General features: G+C 36.5%; 1 protein-coding gene across 1 annotated transcript in view; it reads left to right on the top strand.

The window, feature by feature from the left end:
- Positions 1-22,524, top strand: part of SLC38A9 (solute carrier family 38 member 9) — an 87,962-nt gene extending 65,438 nt beyond the window's left edge. The window contains exons 13-16 of the mRNA XM_017548673.2: positions 12,794-12,907; positions 14,542-14,690; positions 20,377-20,466; positions 21,718-22,524. Of these exons, the coding sequence (XP_017404162.1) occupies positions 12,794-12,907; positions 14,542-14,690; positions 20,377-20,466; positions 21,718-21,883 (519 nt within the window). The 3' untranslated portion in view covers positions 21,884-22,524. The remainder of the gene's footprint in view (positions 1-12,793; positions 12,908-14,541; positions 14,691-20,376; positions 20,467-21,717) is intronic.
- Positions 22,525-25,039: the final 2,515 nt, after the last annotated feature.

Here is a 25,039-nt window from a genome sequence, read left to right as displayed (position 1 = left end):
TGGCCAATTTTTGTATTTTTAGTAGAGATGACCTTTCTCCGTGTTGGCCAGGCTGGTCTCGAACTCCTGACCTCAGGTTGTCTGGCCACCTCGGCCTCCCAGAGTGCTGAGATTACAGGTGTGAGCCACTGCACCCAGCCCATCTGTTCTTCTTAGGCATACTACATAGGGGTTTTGCTGTTGTTGTTTTATCTGGTAACTTCTGTAGCTTGTTTCTAGTCTTTAGATCCCAGCTGGGTGTTAGTAGAGATAATCAATGCAGGTAGCAATTTCCCACACTTTGCCGAGACTATGGAACAATGCCTGGTTCTAAAATAATCTGTAAAACACACAAAGATAATAAATGGTTTCTGAATTTTTTCCTCACAGGCACAGTATCTGTTCTTTATTTGATTTTCCTTGTCACCTTTAAGGCTGTTCGCTTGGGATTTCATTTGGAATTTCACTGGTTTATACCAACAGAATTTTTTGTACCAGGTGAGCTGTTTTGGCAAAATAATAAATTATAATACTGTGATCTTAAGTTAACCATTGTTATTTGCTATTTTAAAACAAGTAGTGATGTTTTTATGCTGAGCATTTTTATAAATGTTCTTAAGTTAAAAACAGGACCATAATTGATATTATTTTGAGTTTCTTGCAGTTAGTGGTAACCAGGGCCCTTTGTCATTTTTACTTGAAAGTTGAAGTTCATATAAGTTATAGTGCACTAATACTTGAATTTTCTGTTTTTCATCTAGCCTTTCTGATGGATATATAGTGTAGTATTACATTGTGGTTTTATGTTTGTTTTTTTTCTTTTGACACCCTAAAGGATCCTGTGTATTCCAGAGGTTTTATGTTTTTTAATTAAAATTTTTAATTGGCATATAATAGTGTACATATTTGGAGGGTGCATGTGATATTTTAATACCTCTATGCAATGTATAGTGTTCAAATCAGGGTAATTGGGATATCCGCCACCTCTTTTTGTTGGGAACATACAATGTGATTTTGGTTTTAATTTGCATTTCAGTAATGATCAATGTAGTTAGCAACTTTTTTTTTCTTTTTTTTTTTAATTGCATTTTAGGTTTTGGGGTGCATGTGAGGAACATGCAAGATTGTTGCATAGGTACACACACAGCAGTGTGATTTGCTGCCTTCCTCCCCATCACCTATCTCTGGCATTTCTCCCCATGCTATCAAGTTAGCAACTTTTCATATGTTTGCTGGCCATTTGGATTTCATCTTTTGTGAAGTGCTTCTTCTATTTTTCTGTTTAACTGTCTGGTTTTTTTCTTATTGATTTATAGGAGTTCTTTATACATTCCAGATATGAATCCTTTCTCAGATATATGTAATGCAATTATCTTCTTCCTGCTTACATTCTTTCTTGATATGCCTTTTCAAAGGAATAAAGTAAGCAGTTTGAAAATGATCAGAAGTTTGGAGCTTCTTTAAAACCATTTTGTGAAGAATCTATTATTTAATATATTATGCAACAATCATGGTATTAATGTCTGTGGTCTTTTAACAAGTGTATTTTCCACACAAAAACTTGTATATGCATGTTTATAGCAGCATTATTCATAATAGCCTGAAAGTAGAAACAGCCCAGTGTCTATCACTAATGAATGGATAAATAAAATGTGGTATATCTTTCTTTTTTTTGAGACAGAGTCTCACTTTGTCACCCAGGCTGGAGTGTGGTGGCACAATCTCGAGTCACTGCCACCTCTGCCTTCCAGGTTCAAGTGATTCTCCGGCCTCAGCCTTCCGAGTAGCTGGGATTACAGGTGCGCACCACCATGCCTGGCTAATTTTATATTTTTAGTAGGTTTCACCATGTTGGCCAGGCTGGTCTCAAACTCCTGACCTCAGGTGATCTGTCTGTCTCAGCTTCCACTAAAGTGCTGGGATTACAGGTATGAGCCACCGTGCCTGGCCAAAATGTGGTATATCTGTACAATGGGATATTATTCAACAATAAAAAAGGAATGAAGTGTTGTGGTTATGGTTGTACAACTCTGTGAATATACTATTCAATTAAAAACTATTTATTTATACACTTTAAGAGGGTGAAATGAATTATATTTCAATAGTGCTGTTAAAAAGAATCTCAGGTTTTCAATAAATTTTCTCAAAAAGACAGCTTTTGTTAGTTAGTGGGGAAAAAGCTATTTACCTACTGTAATGTGACAAGTTAGAAATCTAACAGTGGTCTTACTTGCTTAATTAGAAATGATAGAAAAGGATTAGCTAAGAAATTGCTTTGCAGGGTATCTTAACTAAGTAATAGAAATCTGAAGACAGGAAATTCAGCTAAATTGAAAAGAGCATATTGAAAACTAATAGATCTTATTTTATTTTGATTTATTTATTTTATTTTAGAGCTAGTACTTGATTCTTGTTTTCTCTTCGTTTCCTAAAATAATATAGCAGGGTCAGTGGACTTTTTATACATTTCTACTTTTTACAGTAAGTAATCCCCTGAAATGTGTTTGCCTAGACCAGAAGTATTTTCAAATAAATCATGGTTTTATTCTACATAAAATCAATTTTTTCCTTCTATTAGCAGTCCTCAAAACAGAAATTGGCAGTGCTTTTGCAATGTTATTTTATTCTCACTTTAAAGTAACTTATGTGTTTATTGCAGAACATTTAGAGATTATAGGTAAGTGGTTAATTTAAAATAAATTGCATAACCTGACATAACCACTGTTTATATTTTTATGGATACCCGTCCAGTCTTTTTTCTTTGCATATACACATCTATATACACACACACATATTTGAAAAATAAAAGTAGGCCAGGGACAGTGGCTTATGCCTGTAATCCTGGCACTTTGGAAGGCTGTGGTGAGAGGATTACTTGAGCCCAGGAATTCAAGACCAGCCTGGGCAACATGGCGAGACCTTGTCTCTCCAAAAATATTTTTTTTAAGCTTGGCTGGGTGTGGTGGCATGCACCTGTAATCCTAGCTACCAGGGAAGCTGAGGTAGAAATATCACTGGAGTCCAGAAAGTTGGGGCTGTAGTCAGCCATGTTTGACCCACTGCATTACAGCCTGGGTGACAGAGTGAGACCATGTCAAAAAAAATAAAACAATAAAAATAAAAGTAAAATCACAGTATGTATGCTATTTCAATCATAGGAAAAAAAAAAAGGAAACTGCCTCTACAACATAATTTTTAGATACCATATACCACTGTACAACTGTATTTCAATTTAATGAATTCCCTGTAGATGGACATTTATTTCTAATATTTTAAAATAATTCAGATTTGTCAGTGAAGAGTGACACTGACATATTTCCCTTTCATATTTCCTTTTTTAGAGGTACTTTTCTGGCAAATTCAAGTATTAAAAAAATGAAGGACTTTAAAGTCATACAGACCCTAAATTTGAATCCTGCCCTTCCCCATACCAGTTGTATGACCTCAAATAGGAGTAATTGTTATAGAGTGCCTGCACAGAGTATACTTTTTTTTGGGGGGGGGTGGGGTGGAGTCTTGCTCTGTTGCCCAGGCTGGAGTGCAGTGTGCAGTCTTGGCTCATTACAACCTCTGCCTCCCAGGTTCAAGTGATCATCCTGCACCAGCCTCCCAAGTAGCTGGGATTTCAGGTACCTGACACCACGCTCAGCTAATTTTTGTATTTTCAGTAGAGACAAGGTTTTGCCATGTTGGCCAGGCTGGTCTCAAACTCCTGACCTCAGGTAATCTGCCCACCTTAGCCTCCCAAAGTGCTATGATACAGGCGTAAGCCACTGAGCCCAGCCAGAGTATACTTTTTTCCCCCTTTTGAGTGCTTTGCCCAAGTATAATGCTAGCCTTGAGGAACTTTGTAAAGACATTTTAATATTCTTATTCCCTGGACAAAACAGTGACAACTGATTTTTACTAATCAACTTTTGGTTACTAATATTCATTTTCTAATTGTCAGTTTTAATGTTTTTGTTTTCATTTTTCTCCTAGAGATAAGACTTCAGTTTCCACAGCTGACTGGGGTGCTTACCCTTGCTTTTTTTATTCATAATTGTATCATCACACTCTTGAAGAACAACAAGAAACAAGAAAACAATGTGAGTAATTATCTGAGGAATTTACTTTTGTATCTCCTGAGGATAAACTTTTTAAGTCAGTATTTGAGGCACTTTATATTTGGAGTACAATTAAGCAATTTTGTTACAAGATCTTAATTTTTAAACTTAAGCCATAGAGCAGTGGTCAGCAAATTTTTTCTGTCAAGGTTCAGATGATAAATATTTCAGGTTTTGTAGGCTATGTGGTTTTATTTTTAATTTTTATTTTATTTCATTTTATTTTTTGGAGATGGGGTTTCACCATGTTGGCCAGGATGGTCTCGATCTCCTGACCTCATGATCCGCCCACCTCGACCTCCCAAAGTGCTGGGATTACAGTCATGAACCACCACACCCGGCCGGCTATATGGTTTTTGTTACAGCTACCCAACTCTGCTGTTATGTTATGAAAGCAGCCATAGATAATAAGTAAACACATGGGTGGTGGCATTGTTTCAATGAAACTGTTTACAAAAACAGATATCAGACAAGACTGGGCCCATGAGCCATAGTTTGCCAGTGTGCAACCACTGAAAAAATAGAGATAGAGCTAATAAGCCAATAATGGTGGTAAAATCTTTTAAAGATACCCTGGGTGTGGTGGCTCAGGCCTGTAATCCCAGCACTTTGGGAGGCCGAGGTAGGAAGATCACTTGAGCCCAGGAGTTTGAGACCAGCCTGGGCAACATGGTTTTTCAGCCTGTCTCTGAAAAAAAAAAAAAATTAGCCAGGTCTGGTAGCACATGCCTGTAGTCCCAGCTACTTGGAAGGCTGAGGCAGCAGGATTACTTAAGCCCAGGAAGCCAAGGCTGCGGTGAACTGTGTTCCTGCCACTGCCCCTAATCTGGTCGACAGAACGAAACCCCATCTTAAAAAAAAAAAAAAAAAAAAAAAAGCAACTGATCCGAAAGAAGGCGTGGAAAAGGGACCAAAGAACAGATGTGACAAATAGAAAACAAATAGCAACATAGTAGATTTAAACCCAGTTGTACTGCTAATTACATTAAATATAAATGTTCCAGACACTGCATTTAAAAGAGGCCGGGTATGGTGACTCACACCTGTAATCCCAGCACTTTGGAGGCCGAGGCTGTGGGTGGGGGGTTGGGCAGGAGGGGAATCAGTTGAGGTCAGGTGTTTGAGACCAGCCTGACCAATATGGCGAAACCCCATCTCTACTAAAAATACAAAAATTAGCCAGGCATGGTGGCACACACCTATAATACCAGCTACTCAGTGGGAGGCTGAGGTGGGAGAATCGCTTAAACCCAAGGGGTGGAGGTTCCAGTGATCAAAGATCATGCCACTGCACTCCAGCCTAGGCAACAGAGCAAGACGCTGTCTCAAATAAACAAATAAATAAATAAATAAAAGAGATTTTCAGACTTGTTTAAAAAAACAAAGCCTAACTATATATTGTCAACAAGGAAGTTATGTTAAACATAACAATATGCCATGCAAATATTAAACATAAGAAAGCTGGAGTGGCCACATTAATATCAGACAAAGTCAACTTTAGAACTAGGAGTATTGCCAGAGATAAAGAGGAGCCTTACATAATGATCTGTAGGGATCAATTCATCAAGAAGACATAATAATCCTAAATGTATATGCACCCAGTGACAGAGCTTCCAAATAAATCAATTAACAATTGCCTAACTGAAAAGAGAAGTAGACAAATCCACAATTATAATTGGACATTTTATCACCCTCTTTCAAGAAATTGATAGAACAAATAGATGAAAATAAGTAAGGATAGAAGAAGCATGAAAAACACAGTCAACCTACTTAATCTAATATATATTTATAAAAGTCTTCTCTCAACTGCGGAATGCACATTCTTTTTAAATACATAAGAACGTTTTCCGAGATAGACCATATGCTGTTTCATAAAACAATTCTCAATAAATGAAAGGATTTAAGTCATACAAAGTATGTTCTCTAACCATAATGGAGTGAAGATACAAATCAGTAACAGAAAGAAATTTGGGAAATTCACAAATATGTGGAAATTGAACAGCATACTCTGAAATAACCAATAAGTCAAAGAAGAAATAACAAGAAAAATTAGAAAATACTTTGGGATTATTTAACGCAGTGCTTACAGGGAAATGTATAGCTGTAAACACCCACACTAAAAATGAAGATCTCAGAAACCTATCCTTCTACCTTAGATAACAGGAAAAGTAAAGCAAACTAAACCCAAAGCAAGCAGAAGTTAACCAGTTACTTGTCTGCAGATTTTTAGCTCAATTTAACAGCTTCTGACCTTGTAAACAAATAATGAAGTTCTAATAGAGGTCTATACAGTTGTTACTGAAATGCAAAAGAAGGAAGGATTTGCTGTGCCTGGAGATTCTGAGAAGGCTTTGAGTAAGGGGTAATGTTTGGCAGTCATTAAGAAGGCAAAAACCTTTCTACATAGAAGAAGTAAGCTCTCTAGGGCAAAAATGTAAATTAAGCTCTTCCGTCTTCATCTTTAGTAACCATACATGTAGCATGTTACCTGTAAATGGAGTTGGACTTGAGTAAATCTGGATTTTTCCTATTTCTTATCTTGGTGATCTTACCTCAAATTTCACTTTTGTCATATGTAAAAATGATAGCTACCTAATCAGGATTATGATGTTAACATGATCTAACATGCAATAGGGACTGGAAATTTTTAGTATTTTCACCCCTTTTATTCCTGTTATTTACAGCCGGTTCTTATAAACCCAGTTAGCCAAGTGCCCTAGAAACTCATTTTATTAAGTAGAATTTTCATGTATTGGATGATCCTATCCATAAGGCTGCATTTCTCAAACTTTGCTACTGAAGTCTCCCTAATAACAGAACAAGCTTGTATACCTGGGAATCTGGGGAAGACAAACACAATCTTACTGAAGTCTCGTGTTTTATCTTAAACATTCACACATATTTTTATCATGCTCATAATTAGTTTGTCTTACTCGAAAACAGTCTGAAAATAATGAGTTAAGTTTCAGGCAGTTCTCATGTTGCATGGTTCTTTCACGCACCAATTTCATTAATCTGGCTTAGTTAAATTACATCAGTTCCTCCTAACAACATTTGTTTCAAATCCCAGTTACCACAAGATTTGAACTATTAGTACTTGTAAAGTAGTAGTTGCTAGCCCTCACTTCACAAAGCACTACATAAATAACAAGTGCACATGGTGATTAGTAACCAATCACATAACTTCTTTCAAAGTCTGTTAGTGACTGGTCAGTGTGTGTGTTTTTCACTGTATAGTCTGCAAAAGCAGATAGTTAGTTGTATTACCTCCTTGTCTCCCAGTGATAAACTGACATATTTTATAAAAATGGATACCTGAACAGGGAATTGTCAAACAAAGGTGCCACAGTGAAACAAAACAATAATGCTAGAGGTGAAATTTGAATTGAATGCTATAAATAGAGTTATAAAAGAAATAGCCAGTTGTGAAAATGTTGACACTGCTGTCATACCAGAGACTCTACATATGTAGCCAGAGAAACTTAAGGAAGGTGAGCTTATCAACCTGCATTTGGAAAGTGGCTATGATTACGAGAATGAAGCTATCCCAGAGGAAATGACATGGTCAGAAAACTTCACATTAATCGAATTCGCAGAGATGTCTCATAACATTGAAAGCACAAAAGATGAAATGTTAGAAGCCGGTGCAGTTAGGATAAAGGAGTATGACAGTTCACCAAGGCATGGAAAAGATGCCTGCTCCATATTGTTAAGTTATACAATCAGAAGAAGGAGGCAAACATAGTTCAGACCATTCTTGGTAAGTTTTTACCAAAAAAATAAAATACTTTAATTCTCAATATTTCTGATATTGTAATGTGCTTTAAAAAATGTTTTACTTTTTAAAATTTCCCTATAGATTTGTAACTGACAGTAAGAATATTTAATGTTTTGACAATTGTTAAAGATCATGGAACAATTATCATTTTCCCATTGATTACTGTGATCACCTTGCACGGTTTCAGGTTGCATAGTAATTTTTATAGTCTCATACTACCCTGCAAAGTGAGGACTGTCTGTGCTTAACTTTTCGCTCGCCAATATTCTCAAGTTGAATTGCTTTTTTGGAAAGTGACACCAGTTTAACTGGAGGTGTATATGCCCCATTGTAAGAAGCTCAGTGCTGGATTGAGATGGGTGTTCTTAATTTATGGTCTCCCAAGGACTGAAGACATGTCCTTGCCTTGCTTAGTAGAACACTCAGTGGGTCTCGAAATCTGTATTTCATATGTAAATACCATAAAATGAGTTATTTCCACTTAGTATTGAGACTAGGGCTTTGTAGAATTATTATATTGGGTTCAGCTAATACAATTTGATTCACCTTTTGTCACTTGTAGAAAATATTTTTAAAACAAAATCTTAAAAGCAAAGGTTTAAATGGCTAGAAGTGATGACTCAGGCCTGTAATCCCAGCACTTTTGGAGGCTGAGGTGGTTGGATCACCTGAGGTCAGGAGTTCCAGACCAGCCTGGCCAGCAGGACGAAACCCCATCTCTATTAAAAATAGAAAAATTAGCCAAGCATAGTGTTGGGCCTCTGCAATCCCAGCTACTCGGGAGGCTGAGACAGGAGAATCACTTGAACCTGGGAGGCAGAGGTTGCAATAAGCTGAGATCACGCCACTGCCCTCAAGCCTGGGTGACAGAGCGAGACTCCATCTCAAAAAAAAAAACCACACAAAGGTTCAAATCGGTGATTTTTTTTTTTTTCTGTCTTAATTGAAATTGGGGTATGAAGTGATGGTCTAGCTTTCAAAAATTTAGTTGTACTTTTCATGTTAACTTCTTAAAATAATAATTGCTAAGGATACAGCTAACATTTATGAAGCACTATGTGCCAGCAACATTCTAAACACTTAAACTACTGTAAATATATACACTCTTCTTTTGATTATACTGAAATTGACTTATATGTTAGCAAAAATCAAGCTAAATGGGTACAGTATTCTGAGAAAAACTTTGTCATTTAATTTATTTAATGATTATACCTTTCACCAGGTTTCAGTAAGTACTTTGACTTACAGAAGTCCTGTTAATATCATTGCATAATATTATATTGAGATTAAAGTCAGAAAATGTAAAGCTTGCCAGGGACTCTGAATTCATAACGTGGATACTGGATCATTCCAAGCTCAGTAAACAAAGGTTTGAAAGTAGAAAAGAAAACAAAAAAAATAGAAAAGGTCTCCTTTTCTGTATAAACTATAGTTGCACTTGGAGCTAAAGATATTTGAAAAGAAAGAAACAAACTCCTAAATAGGTGTAGTGATCAAATTTTCTAGGTTTTCCAAGTTAACTTCATTTCATAGTTTTTTTTCCCACTAAACCTAATTTGTTATATGTATAAATGGGATATCATTTCTATTCTTTTGCCATATCTTACCAAAAAGGGGGGTTAGGGAGTTGAAGACCATCCAACTAGTTTCTTATCACCAAAATATGTTGTCCCTATAAACCTCCTGGTTGTTGTGTGGATTGACCTCTTGATACTTTCTCGTCGTATTTGAATCAGAACCTCTAAGTGCTTCTTTTATTTAGTTTTGTTTTGTCTGTCTGTGTTTAGTTGTATTACCCTGCTTTGTTCTTTAAAGCCATTTGGAATGCCTTATATCTTGATTTTTTATTTACTTTTTCCTTCCTCATATGAATCTGTGGTTTACTTGGCTGTATACCAGGAGAAGTTATGTAAATGTTTGGGGTCAGTCTGTGTGGTCAGTTTCTGTCATTTTTGTTAGTAAATGCCCCACTGGTTAGTATTTTCACTATGAACGGTACGTGGAACAAATAATAAACCATGTCTGACAAACAGAATGTGCTCCCAGACCCACTTCTGGGCCTGTTGTAGATGCAGTTTTCATTCTGACTTGGCATTCTACCTGTCTTTACTTTTCTACCATCAACCCTGCCAGCCATTTCTTGTTCACAAGGCAAAATCAGTTACCTTATTAAATTATAGGCTTCTTGACATAATTACCAGTTTATATTGTCACTTGTGTCTCTTTTTAAATACATTTTTTACTTGAGCTTCATTTTCTAAAGAATAGCTTTTTTTTCTGTCTCGTGTCATTAAATGGGCTTTCAAGAGGCCGTATCTTTAGGCCTAATACAGTAATAGCTTGCATTTGAGCCAGAGAATAGCAAAGCCCACATATGTGTATACTATTCATAAGTGGCGTGTTTCCCAGCATCACGCTAAACCTCAGCTGCTTTTATAATAAAAGCATCATTTCTGTTCATTATTTAGACGAAAATAGATATGCAACTCCTGAGCCACTTTTACTGAATGTATGTTGGAGTACTATGAAATAGAACTTTTCCGATTTTAGTATCTCAAAATGGAAGCATCTCTGTAAGTGTTTTATTGTATCGTTTGTTACTCATAACTTGTTACCTCTTTTACTATTATTATTATTTATTAACTATGACACAACTGCATTGGGGACTGGCCAGCTCTCCATCATAGTAGCTAAAGACCTGCAATTTGGAACTAGAAAGATCTTGATCTGAATACTGGTTTCAGATACTCACTTTGCAGCCACAAACGAGTTTTGTAACCTTGCCGGACTTAGTTTACATCTGTAAAATGAAGAAAATGACAGTATCTATTATAAGGTTGCGATGAGGATTAAATGAAATGACGTTTGTAATGTGCTTAGCAACAGAGCCTGGCACCTATAAGCACTTAATAAAGCTAATGTGGCTATTATTCTTTATCTACATTTACCAAGTTCCTCCTATGAACCAGGTGTGGTCCTGGATATTGAGGATAATAAAGAAGAAAAAGACATGGTCCCTGTCCTGAGAATCCCGGAGTCTTGTGGTACAGACACATTTAGAGAAAAATTTAAAAACCAACATGATACCAAACTATTAACCTTGGCTATTTTAGGAATGTCAAGGGACATTTTATCTCCACTTGAAATTCTGTATATCATGCATGTGGATTACTTTTATAATAAAAATTAATGACTATCAGTACAATGGAATAGTTGCTATATTTGAGACATGTATATAGTGCAATGAGAACAGAGAAGCAGAGGGGAAAACTCTTATTGGAAACCCTGCACCATAGCCTTTACATCTTCATCAGATTTCCCCCAAAGTATGATTCTTTGCAAGAAGTTAGACCAAAGTAATGTGGTGATCAGGTAGCAGATAAGCTGAAAACTGTCTATGGAATGGTGGCTATCCCTACAGAGCTGTCTCAGGCACAGCTGCTATGCCTCCCAAGATTTTTTTACAAGGCTACCTCTGTTCTTGAGTGGCATTGGGTAAGTTGAGTGTAGAATGACGTTCAGACAACATAATGGGAAACTACTGCTCTTTGATGAAAAAGTTTTTTTGGCTTGGTTCATTGCTGTTCATCCCACACAAGATCCTGAGGCAACCCTAGGGATGACTGAAGTCTGGCTTCCCGTCAGACCTACAGCTTCATGAACTAAAGAATGATTTTGAAAACCCCCCTGGAGGTCTGGTCATCCTCTTCCTCATTCCTAAACCATTAGAAGCATTTTGAGAGGGCTGGAACCAATCTGCATAAGGCTTTAGCTCCATGGGCTTATCCACCATCTAATTTGGGGTTTTAAATCCCTGATTTGCTTTCAAGCTGATTGTCAATTTAGACCTGACCTTAAGATTTCTCAAAACTTGTCACTTACTTTTTAACTGCATTTATCAACATTCAAATTTATAAAACTCTACTACTTTAGCCCATTTAAGGAAGAAAGTAATCCAAAAAGTCAGAAATGTTTTCTAATACTAAATGTCCAGTTTTCTTATTATGCTATCAAATGTTTTTAAGTTTATTTTTTTTCTAATTTGTTTCCTTGGCTTTCAAAGTTATTTTTGTTTAAAGTGAAAAATAAATAGGCTTATTGCCATAATTTAGTTGTGATGAATTGTTTGGCTAATACTTTAGTGGTGATGAAGACCAGATTTTTGAGCTGGGGAGTCTGTTCTGTTTGGATTGGACAGCTGGCTACATTAAATATCTTGGAGCTTTTTACTTTGCATGGAGACGGGAGGTTGGAAGGGTGGGAACCGCAGTAGAAGAAAGCAGTCCACTTTATTTAATGTTCTGTATTTGTTTGCTGATTCCTGTAACATTGTGCAGCTGTTGGAACAGCTGCCTTTTGATTTCCTTTTGTTTACTGTTTAGGTTTATTAAGCTTGTCTTTAATACTGCTTGTTGTCTGTTCTTTAACTAGCTTTATTTATTAAATATATTATAATATGTTCTTTGCTGCGGACTAGGCATGTTTTAATGATGTAAGTTAATTTACCAAAGGAAGAATTTTAAAATGTTGCAGACCATACTGAAGTGGCTCATGCTTACTTTCTTGTTGTTCCTCAGCTTTATTATTGTAGTTAAATATTTTATAATTTGGTAACTAAATCACCTTTTGAAATTAATTCAGAATTTCAGTCATGTTAAACCACTGTTTATGTTAACTTCTAAGTCTGCCAACAGGTAGCTTAGTCTACATACTTCAGACTACTTTTTTAAAAAAAATTGGCAGACTAATTGTAAAGTGTGTGGATTTTGTTTTAACTACTTTCTATGAACAGATTGAATATCTAGAAATATACACACATACATGAGGTAAAAAGACGATTTTTGTATTTATTTGTTAATCTTCTTAGCCTATTCAGGTAGACTTACCTCAAGGTCTTCAATATTATGGGACTTTTGCTCTGTATTTACAGGTGAGGGACCTGTGCATTGCTTATATGCTGGTGACATTAACTTATCTCTATATTGGAGTCCTGGTTTTTGCTTCATTTCCTTCGCCTCCATTATCCAAAGATTGTATTGAGCAGGTAAGGCACTGTGTACTCTCTCTGTGTGATTGTGTATACCTTCATGTATTTATAGTAGGCAGGGTGATACAGTGGCAAGATATAACATCAGATAGACCTGGGTTTTAATACCATCTCTGCTATCTACTCCAAGTATGCAAACTTAGGCACCTTCCCTTTTCTTTCTAAGCTTTATTTTTCTTTTCCATTAAATAGTATAATAAGTACCCCATTTGATTTTTAGATGGACTCTGAGATAATGTACTGCATGCCAGGCATCTTGTGGTACTCAAATAAGTGACCTCTATTATGTACATATATTTCTCTTTTTGCGGGGAACTGTTAAAAGTAGTTCTTACGTAGTTATAAAACCTCCATGGAGAATACATTGCACTCTCTATTTTCCAAAACCCACATCGGAAATGCCCTCGGATAAACTAGAGTCTTAGTTTAATCAGACCCTAAGGATTAATCAGACTCTCATTCTTACACTGAGTGACAGGCAACAAAACAAGAGTATTTGACTGTTAAAAAAAGAGAGAGAGATGTTCTATGAGTTACCAGAGGGTTTAAAAGAAAAAAGAGAGAGACAGAGTAAAAGAAAAAAATATTTTAGTAAAAGATTGCCATAACTAATATTTTCTTTGATTTAACCCATCAAAAACTTAGCAATAGTATAGTCGTTAGTTATATGTGACTGAAGAATTTCTCACAAAAAACATTTCACAAGTGACTTTCTGGTCAGAAGAAATTCCTCTAATAGAGTGCAATGGAGTGTACAATGTGATTTATTACAGCTGAATTATAATGGTTATTTCAGCAGAATCGTGTTAATAGTGTTCTCATCTTTAAAAGAGAAATAAGTTTGAATTACTACTATTACGGCAGCTTGGAAATGTTTTTATTCCCTTGATTTCCTTGACTCCAGAAGTTCTTTGGCAACCAAATGTTTGCTGAAAATTTCCCTGATATGAACAAACTCATACAAAGTCTACTCCCTTGGGAATAGGGATATTTGTGATATTTTTATTTGAAAGAAAAAATTAAAATTCTGAGTAATTAACTTTAAGATACCAAACCAAAATGGAGAAAAGGGTCATGAAAGGAAGTAGAGATAAATCCTTTTCAATTTAGTGATAGACTAAACAATGATGTAGTAGGTGATAGACGTACTCTCACCTTATTCTGTCATCTTTACTTCAAAAGTGCTTGCAGTGCTTTAGAGGAGGAAAGCAAGAGAGCCAGAGAGGGTAAAATAACATTGAATTAAATTAGCTCTTTAAATCTTTAAAACAGACTTTGGTGTTTTGCTTGAACCACATAGAGCAGTGCTTTCTCCATCTGTCTGTGTGGTGATGGACAAAATTGTCTTTGTTGTTGCCTTAATGTCATATTGCAGACTGAGACTTTTGTAAAATAGAATAAAATTGTGGCAATGTCAGATTTCTGTAAAAGTTTCTAAACACTTTCAATTTATATACTTACCTCATTGAAAAAATACTTAACAAGTAGTTGTGGATGGGCACTAGTCCACAAACCACAACTGGAGTAGCACCTGTGCCTGTGTTCAAAATAAACAGAAGACATTCCATTTTATGAATGTGTGTGTACTGAATTTGATTTGTAACATGACCTCATTATCTTTCTTGGATTAGAATTTTTTAGACAACTTCCCTAGCAGTGACACCCTGTCCTTCATTGCAAGGATATTCCTGCTGTTCCAGATGATGACTGTATACCCACTCTTAGGCTACCTGGCTCGTGTTCAGCTTTTGGGCCATATCTTCGGTGACATTAATCCTAGGTAAGGGCTCTTCTCTTGACCAGCAAGATGTGCCAAGCAACAAATGACTGTGCAAGCAGGTCAGTTTAAGTGTGACTGATCCTTTTGCTATAAAAATGCCTAATGAATGTGGTGACTAAAGATAGATCATTGGTGTCCTCTTCCCTGAAGAGCTTTAAAAATAGAAGCCACTCCCTTGTCTAGAATGATTTAAAGTTTATTCCTTCCAGTATATTTAATTAGCTCTGATATCATTTATATTTATCTTATCATTTAATTGCTATTGATTTACACATTGCCAAGAAATTTCTAGTGTATAGTACATACGTTGGCAATGTCTGGCTAATGAGAGGCAACACTTTTATTTTAATTATTGGTCATTGAAATCATTAAATATCACTATCAGGACCCAGGGAAAACTTGCCCTTTGCCCTCTGAAGGTTTGCTGAAAATGACTGACAAAAGGCAAATTAATAGGCAAAAAGGGCCAGGCTCAGTAGCTCATGCCTGTCATCCTAGCACTTTCGGAGGCCAAGGCAGGAGGATTGCTTAAGCCCAGGAGTTCAAGACCAAGCTGGACAGCATAGTGAAACCCCATTTCTACAAAGTTTTCAAAAATTAGCTGAGCATGGCGGGACATGCTTATAGTCCAGTTACTCAGGAGGCTGAGGTGGGAGGAGGAGGATCACCTGAACCCAGGAGACTGAGGCTGCAGTGAGCCAAGATCACGCCATTGCTCTGGGTGATACAGTGAGACTCTCTCTCCAAAAGAAAAAAAAAAAAAAAGAGGAAAGAAGGCATATAAATGTATTTGAATGTGGTTTTATGTTACATGGGAGCCTTTAGAATGAAGACCCCAAAATACAGGGGAAATTATCCATTTTTATGGTTAGGTTTATGTGGACAGCCATGTCTAATGCTAATAGACTGAGAGGGGAAACCCAGCAAGGCCCTCTGTCTAGATTCTTGGCCTCTCTGAGCATCTGTTTTTTTCATCTGAGCCTGGGGCAGAACCCTCTATGGAATGGGAGTCTTATGACCTGCAGTCAAACAAGACAGGTCAGATCATTTCTTTATGGCTAGTTTTTACACAGAAATAGAGGGAGATTAGATGGCCAGCTTGGAGGAAAAGGCCAGTTTGGGGGAAAAGGTTTCTATGTTCCACCTTGGGGAAGAGGGATTCTAGTTTCTAAGCTCGCTTGGGGAGAATGCGACTTGAGATTCAGAAAGTCAGAGCAAAACTTTTGTTTCTGAGGCTTTCATTTTTGGGTATGGTTTTCTGAGTCCAACAATGCTTACTTATACTGTACATTCGTTAACATTTATTCAGTTTTACATAAATGACCAACTGTTTAGAGCTGAAGATCAGATATATGATTTTTATTTGATATATAACAAGCTTAAATGACTGCTATAATTTTTAACTTCTTATTGGGGATGAAGGAGTTGTGAGTTCTTTTGAAAATCTGTTCAAAGCTGGTTACCCTCATCCAAGAGAAATTTCTACATGTCACTTCACAGTTTCCCTGCAGCCTTCTTGTGGACCCTTGGTTAACTCCTACTCTTATATTAAGTTTTATTATAGGTTCATCCTAGTGAAAAGAACCTAGTCTACTTTTATTAGGAATAAGTTCTTTTAAATAAAGATAACTTTTGAATAAATTTGGAAAAAATTACATTTACAGTAACCAACTAAACAAGTGGTCTTAATCAGTTCTAGTTTAAAATGAACTGATGTAGTCTGCTTCTTCAGTAACTAATTTTAGCCATAAATATGTTGGTTTCAAAAACAAAGCAAAAGTCGAGTTACCAGGTCTCAAGGACTGACAAGTACAACAGCAGCTGCAGTTCTAATGTTATCATCCTGAAGATTGGAGCTCAGTAAGTATAAGCCTCTGGTTGTGTTTCTATTCTGCTGTATTTATAATTCACCAAAGAAAATAAATACAATGAACTTATAGATGAAAGATGCTAAGCAAATACACTATTCCTGTTTTCTGCCATTATTTTGTAGAATTGTGGCTATCTTTACAAAATACTTTAAATTCTGTATTCTTTACAAGAATATTTTTTCTTCTTGGAAAAAGTCAGAGATTTCCCTTTTGTGTTCACATTAGAGTTCTTCCCTTACCAGCAAGAACATGCTGTTGTTTTCATTTATCTTCCGGTTATAAGCACTCTATAGAGTGTGCATACTTTGGAGCATAATTTTTGGTCTCAGGACCTCTTCATACTCTTAAAAATGTATTGAGGACTCCAGGATCTTTTGTTTATGCAGGTATAGCTATCAGTATTTAAATATTGAAAAACAGAATTTAAAGTATTTTTAATTTCTTTAAAATCAATAATAAAACTATTACTTGTTAACATAAATAACATTTTTATAAAAAACAGCCACTTTCAGGGGATGGACACCCCAGTCCCCAGGATATGATTATTATGTATTGCATGCCTGTATGAAAACATCTTATGTACTCCATAAATATATACACCTACTATGTACCCACCAAAATTAAAAATAAAAAAAATAAAAATAACTACTTTAAAAATTTTTTTAATTTATGTTTGCAAACCTCTATTTAATGTCTGCTTTACTTGTAGACAATTAGATTCTCCTATTTCCGCATTCAGTGTTATAACATGCCGTTTTCATTTAGATTTGTCAAGAAAATCCAGCCTCACATAGATAGTTAGAAAAAGAATACTTTTTTTTTTTTTTAGACAGCGTCTCACTCTGTCACCCAGGCTAGAGTGCAGTGGCATGATCTCGGCTCACTGCAACCTCTGGCTCCCAGGTTCAAGTGATTCTCCTGCCTCAGTCCCCAGAGTAGCTGGGACTACAGGCATGCATTACCACACCCAGCTAATAATTTGTGTGTGTGTGTGTGTGTGTGTGTATTTTTAGTAGAAACAGGGTTTCATTATGTTGACTAGGCTGGTCTCAAAGTCCTGAACTTTTGATCTGCCCACCTCAGCCTCCCAAAGTGCTGGGATTACAGGTGTGAGCAACCACGCCCAGCCAAGAAAAAGTACTTTGATTAGTCTTTTCATATAATTGTGGATATTCTTCTTTGATACTATGCCAAAACTTGACAAATAGTAACTTCTTAGGAGTTGCGATGTGGAATCTGAAACTTGTTTACATGAAAACCAGTTGGCCTATCTTGCACTTTGGATCTTTTAGGCATGCATGATTTTGTAACATCTGTTTGATCATTTGGAAAATATTGGTTCACTGAGCTCTGTGGATCTTCCAAATGTTGACACACTTTATTTTACAATATCAAAACCCACTTTCATTAATAGTGTCACCAATTTTATCATAAGAGCCTTTAAACAGGGGGAAACTCGAGCTCAGAGTAGCAAATGCATGTTTTCCAGAATTCTAGTTTGTATTTGCAAGCTTTAATTTTATCTTTGGCAACAAATACTGATAGTTTTTTTCCTTGAAGTGACAAGCTCATAGCATTCATTTTCAGGAAAATGTCTGTGAAACACCTGAGTTTGAATGACTACAGTTTGACTGCAGTTCAATTAAAAATAGCATTTGGTAGGCAAATCAACTAGATTGCCCTCCATCTCAGCCACACAAGTATTTTTCCTCAAGACTTCCGGTGTACTGTACTACAGTACACAGCAGATGTGCTTTATTATGACCTTCCTATTTGATCACACAGAATATTTAAAAGATATGTATTCAAAGCATGAGATGTAGCCAAATTAATGTTTTACTCCTTTATCAAGGACCTTTTTTATTCTTTGGAGAGTGTTTGTCAGTAAAGAATATAGTATGGAAAACATGGGTGTTAACTGGGCATGGTGACACATGCCTGTAGTCCCAGCTACTCAGGAGGCTGAGGCAGGAGTATGGCTTGAGCCCAGAACTTCAAGGCTTCAGTGAGCCATGATTGTACTGCTGCACTGCAGCCTGGATGAGAGAGCAAGACCTTGTCTCTTAGAAAAATAATAATAATTAATTAAAATTTTAGAAAAGTAATACAGATGGATACAACTGCCTCCATCTATGTAACAGAGTTGTTCCCTTTTACAATATGGAAATAACAAAGGCCCAGCCAATACCTCAAAGCTCTGAAGCAATTTTTTTTAAATTATTATACTTTAAGTTCTGGGGTACATATGCAGATCGTGCAGGATTGTTACATAGGTATACACATGCCATGGTGGTTTGCTGCATCCATCCCCCTGTCATCTACATTAGGTATTTCTCCTAATGCTATCCCTCCCTAGCCCCCCACCCCCCAACAGGCCTTGGTGTGTGATGTTCCCCTCCCTGTGTCCATGTGTTCCCATCATTCAACGCCCACTTATGAGTGAGAACATGCAGTGTTTGGTTTTTTGTTCTTGTGTCAGTTTGCTGAGAATGATGGTTTTCACCTTCATCCATGACCTTGCAAATGACATGAACTCATCCTTTTTTATGGCTGCATAATATTCTATGGTGTATATGTGCCACATTTTCTTTATTCAGTCTATCATTGATGGACATTTGGTTTTCCCTGACCCAGCAATCCCATTATTGGGTATATACCCAAAGGATTATAAATCATTCTATTATAAACACACATGCACATGTATGTTCACTGTAGCACTGTTTACAGTAGCAAAGACTTGGAACCAACCCAAATGCTCTGATGCAATTTTAAGTTAGAAGTTTCTGGGTAAACAGTAAGATCTGTAAGCCTGTTATCTTTCTAATTCATCAGGGTATATGACTAACCACTTATTTGTATAAATAATTTTCTTTGTTTTTAATTCTGTCTGTAATCTTTATCTGGGATTAATTAACCTCTGATAACTTGGGCCCAAAGGGTTGCTTTGAAATGTACATTTGGTTTTTGAGAATCATTCTCAGGGAAAATGGAGTTATTTCTTCAGCATCAGATTTTCATCTACATTGTGTTTTTTGTGTCCAAAATTGATTTCTAAACCTTGAATTGTTAATATCTAGTTAAAGTATTTAGTCAATATTCTGCTCATGGTAGTGAGTAGCTTTAAGTGGTTAAATCTGAAAAATAAAAACCTGCCCATTTTGTCTTTCCCTTAACATAGTGTTTTTTAATGTAAAAGTAATTTAAACACTTTATGAAAAGTTTGTTAAATATAGAAAAGAGGGAATATTATCCAAAACCCCAAATTGTAACAGAATCACTACTGCCTTCTCCGTGTATATCCTTCTAATATTGTTTTCAAATGTTTTTTGGGGTTTTCTTGTGTAATGAAAATCTAGCTGGCTTTTTTCTGAATTGCCTAGGTAGTATTTTACCTTACAAGGTAATAGTGACGTTATTTTAAATAATTTTTAACATATTCTATCAAGTAAATTGTTGCCTTACTATGTCCAAGATGCTTCTCTTTTTCCATAAATATCTTCATATTCATAGCATTTTCATTGTTTGCATTATTTCTCAAGATACTCCAAATGGAATCATAGATCAAAGAATGTAAATTCTGATGCACACTACCAGTGTGCTTCCACAAAATTTAACCAGTATAATTGCACAAAAGAGCTGATTTCAGTTTCTTGTTACCAAAATTGGGGACTACTGTTGCCTTCTATTTTTGCTGTGATTTTACTGAGCTTAAGACATTTTAATATTTAAGAATGATCTGTATTCTCATATTAGTGGTTATAATTTGCCTGTTTTTATATTTTTTCTTTCCTCTAAACTCTCTTCTCAACTTCTAGCATTTTCCACGTGCTGATTCTTAATCTAATTGTTGTGGGAGCTGGAGTGATCATGGCCTGTTTCTACCCAAACATAGGCGGGATCATAAGGTACTGCCTTGTAAGGGAATGGCGCCCTTATGCATATTGGTCTTTATTTTTAGGCTTTTCTCATTGTCATTGTTGTTGTTGTTTTAATTTAATTGTATGAAATTCCTATGAGTATTTAAAACAACTAACATTCAAATGCAGCCTCTTGGTGTCAGTTAAGATGCTCATTATCTTCCATTTCTGCTTGTTCTGGTGAAGAACTCACTCTAGAAGCCCAATTATCCCTTAGCCTCAGGCATCATTTTCTTTCTCTTTTTCTCATCATCTTCTACTTTATTTCCTCTCTCTATCCAAAATAAAAAGTTATTTTTAATATATGTAAACTTTTTGGGAGTACCTGGGAGATCCTTTATTTGTCAAAGCTTCCTTAATCCATTGTAAGTTCCTTCATCAATTTTCACTCAAAAATATATTTCAGTATCAATTGTAGTCAAAAAGTAAGAGTTTAAGTAAGAGTTTAGACCCAAGATGGCTTTCTTTAATATCCTTATTCTAAAAACATGACAGGATGAATAGTGTAGGAATAAAGTTGTACCTCAAATTATCATGGGAAATTGGGATTTAGAATGATCTGATTTCTCTTACTATACACAGCAGGAATTATTCATTTTTTTTTAACATACTTACCTAAGTGTTACCTAAGTAACAAGGAACAAGAGGGGGAGATTGAAAACCCGATGCTTATTGAATATAATGGGCTTACAAGTTCCTATTAAACTGTTCCTCAAGAAAACCCAAGTATAGAGAAAAGGAGAAGAAAGTGCATATTTCTCTGTCACAGTCTCATGTCTAAGTATTTTTGTTATTATCTTTGATAATCATGCTGAATGCCATGGTAGCATTTATCTGTCTATTCTCATACTTAAACAGATGCTAACGGTCTCTCAAAAACTCAGAATGAGTAATTAGTTTATAAAAGATCAAAGATAGGAGGCCTAGCTCCAGATGTTTCTGAGGAAGTAGCCACAATCACTCAAACACAGAGAACTACAGAGATTTGAGGGATGAATAAAAACTCGTTGTCAAGCAGATGCTATAAAGATGAGCAGGAAATCATATTTTATATTAACTTAGCAAGTAAAGAAAGTTTGGAACCCAGATGCTTTATGTCAACAACAAATGAATCAAAAATAACGTTTCTTGAGATATCAGACTGAGGAAGATTTAAATTGTGCTATGTTGACCTTAGTTGTAAATCAGAAAAAGCAAAGTAAAAGATGAATATTAACCCCAAAAGCTTTTATTTTGCAGATACTCAGGAGCAGCATGCGGCCTGGCCTTTGTATTCATATATCCATCACTCATCTATATAATTTCCCTCCACCAAGAAGAGCGTCTGACGTGGCCTAAATTAATCTTTCACGTTTTCATCATCATTTTGGGTGTGGCTAACCTGATTGTTCAGTTTTTTATGTGAAATACCTCAACTGTTTGTTTTCTCAAGAGCTTTCATGGTATTTTGAGCCTTGACAACAGTTCTATATAAATACACTTGTAAATGCTGCTGTTGTGTAATTCTAAATGTTTTCTAAGATAATTTGAAAGCAAGGGAAATAGTGGCCCATTAATAAGTATTTTTGTATTGGGGTGGGGAAAGGGGCAAAAAGAATGATCTTAGTGTCTTTACTTTCTCATATTAACTCCCCTCTTCATTCTGTGATCTTTTCTGAATAGAAATGTATGCCCTAGGAAGAAATCATGCTGGTTTTGCTTTTAGAGATAAAAAGTGGTGGATTTATTTTGCCTGCAATAAAGATTCTCAGGGTGTCACAGCAGCATATTGCCAAATCCTTCTTCTGTTTTATGTTTCAGTGTATTCACTTTCATTTTCTTACTTACTAGACCGTTTCTGCAGTTTGCCCAAACCTCTACTGTTTGGGACAGTAAGTCAAATACCTCATTTTTTAAAAGATGTTTTCATGGTATCAGTGTTAATAGAGTACATTCTTAACTGAGTCTTTAATGTTTATTTGAAGAAAAAGTGAGACAAAAGCAATGTCAATGTAGTCCCCATGATCATGAAATGTATACAAAATAAAGTAGGAGAATTTGTTGCTGTCTGACTCCTCTTTTATTTCTAATCCAGTAACAGTGACTTAGATCAAAATTACAGTTCCCCAAGCCAGATTCTTCATAGGAACAAGAATGATTGTCCCCATAGACTCCGGGGGTTGCTTTCACTTTTTGGATCCCTGAGATCCCAGTATAGACTGTCATGACAGACCCAGTGGGGAAAGCATAGTAGAGAGGAGCCATGGGGGAGAAGGTGAACGGAGAAGGGGCCAGGCAGGAAGAGGCCTCAGCCCACCATATCTTGTGTCCTATGGGGGTGGACGTGGTTTCTATACCACAGGAAAGGATTCATTTTGTTTGAGGTATGACCTCCAGAAAGAGACCTTCGTTGGCCTACTTCTGTAACTGGCAGTACTGTTACCGGAAAGGGGTCCTGATCCAGACCCGGAGAGTGGGTTCTTGGATCTTGCACAAGAAAGAATTCAGGGCGAGTCCACAGAGGAAAGTAAAAGCAAGCTTATTAGGAAAGTAAAGGAATGAAAATAGCAACTCCATAGACAGAGCAGCCCCAAGGGCTGCTTGTTGCCCATTTTTATGGTTATTTCTTGATGATATGCAAATCAAGGGGTGGATTATTCATGCCTCCCCTTTTAGACCATAGAGGCTAACTTCCTGACCTTGCCATGGCATTTGTAAACTGTCATGGCACCGGTGGGAGGGTAGCAGTGAGGACGACCAGAGGTCACTCTCATTGCCATCTTGGTTTTGGTGGGTTTTAGCCGGCTTCTTGACTGCAACCTGTTTTATCAGCAAGATCTTTATGATCTGTATTTTGTGCAGATTACCTATCTCATCCTGTGACTTAGAATGCCTTAATTATCTGGGAATGCAGCCCAGTAGGTCAGCCTCATTTTACTCAGCTCCTGTTCAAGACTGAGTTGCGCTGGTTCACCTGCCTCTGATAGTACGGGTTAAATCTTTATAAGAACAACTCCTTAAATCTGAGAAAAGGATTAAGGAATCTGGATCCTTGGAATTGACACTCTTCACTTTTTTCTTCTGAACTAACTAGAATCCAAATTCACATTTTTCAAGTAATACAGCTTCTGTGTCCAGCTCAGGATACAACATGGTAATGTTTCTTTTCTGAAAAAATTAGATTTATCTAATTTTAAACTAAAGTTTAAAAACATATTGTATGTTCACCTCTCAGGATAGTGTATGGATTCATGTTATTTCCTTCCTTTGAAAAAGAAAAATGGTTTTTGTAAACCTGGTAAGGAGCTCAGATTCAAGATCAGCTTTCATTTCTTTCAGCAAAGCTTTCTGTTCTATTCATAAAGCCATAGAACTATATTAATGATGAGCTGTATTTCCTAAAACTCTTTTGTGTTAATAAAACGTCTCATGAAAATTCTGAAGCCCACTCAAAAGTAGAGTAATATGGTGAGCCCCATGTGCCCATCCCCTAGATTTAGCAATTATAAAACTTGGCTGCATTCGCTTCACCTATCTCTTTTCTTTATTTTCCACTGAAATATTGTCAATCTCAGATGTTATTTCATCAGTACAAACCTTAATTTACAGCTATGAATAATAACCTTTTGAACATAGTTACATTGATGGAAGTAGTCTCAAAAGTTTTTGTTCACATAAATTGCTGATAGGAGTTAATTGGAAAATTCTGCAGTAGGGGTCGGATCACTGTGGATTTTTCTTAGAAAAGGAGTATAATGAGAACTACACACACACACACACACACACACACACACACACACACACACACACACACACACACACACACAGTAAATTTGGGAAAATCTGAGTAAGATTGATGGTTTGTATCAAGGTAAAAAAAAGAAAAAAGAAAGAAAAGGAGTATAATGAATGGAGAAAGTGGCTCTGTGCTTGAGAACCCCTGAATCTTTATGACTTCAGAATCTTACTTAGTTAAGAGACATAGGATTCAAAAGAGACATAGACAGCTCTGTGAGAGATCTAGGCTTAATCCCAGCTTACCCCCAGTTATCCTTGTCTTTAGAAACAGGGCTTGGCACTGTGGCTCATGCCTGTCATCCCAGCTCTTTGAGAGGCTGAGACAGTTTTCATTGCCTCTTTTCAATAATGTACTTGAATGTTTTAACACATGAAAAAAATCATTTGATGTATTTTTGTCTATTTAATGAACTAAGTGAATAAAACAATGAATGTGGTATTTAGCAAAAAAGACTGTGGATCTTTGCTTCTGTTTTCTTTAAGTTTTATGTGAGGCCAAGTGTGGTGGCTCATGCCTGTAATCCCAGTACTTTGGGAGGCCAAGGTGGGCAGATCGCCTGAGGTGGTCAGGAGTTCAAGACCAGCCTGGCCAACATAGTGAAAACCCATCTCTACTAAAAATACAAAAATTAGCCAGGCATGGTGGTGCTCACCTGTAATCCCAGCTGCTTGGGAGGCTGAGGCAGGAGAATCGCCTAAACCCGGGAGGCAGAGGTTGCAGTGAGCCAAGATCGCGCCACTCCACTCCAGCTTGGGTGACAGAGCAAGACTCCTTCTCAAAAAA

The sequence above is a fragment of the Cebus imitator genome, unplaced genomic scaffold (genome assembly GCF_001604975.1).
Source record: "Cebus imitator isolate Cc_AM_T3 unplaced genomic scaffold, Cebus_imitator-1.0 Scaffold213, whole genome shotgun sequence".
Lineage (NCBI taxonomy): Eukaryota > Metazoa > Chordata > Mammalia > Primates > Cebidae > Cebus > Cebus imitator.
Note: the sequence above shows the minus strand (reverse complement) of the source record. Positions and strands in the feature narration are given on the sequence as shown.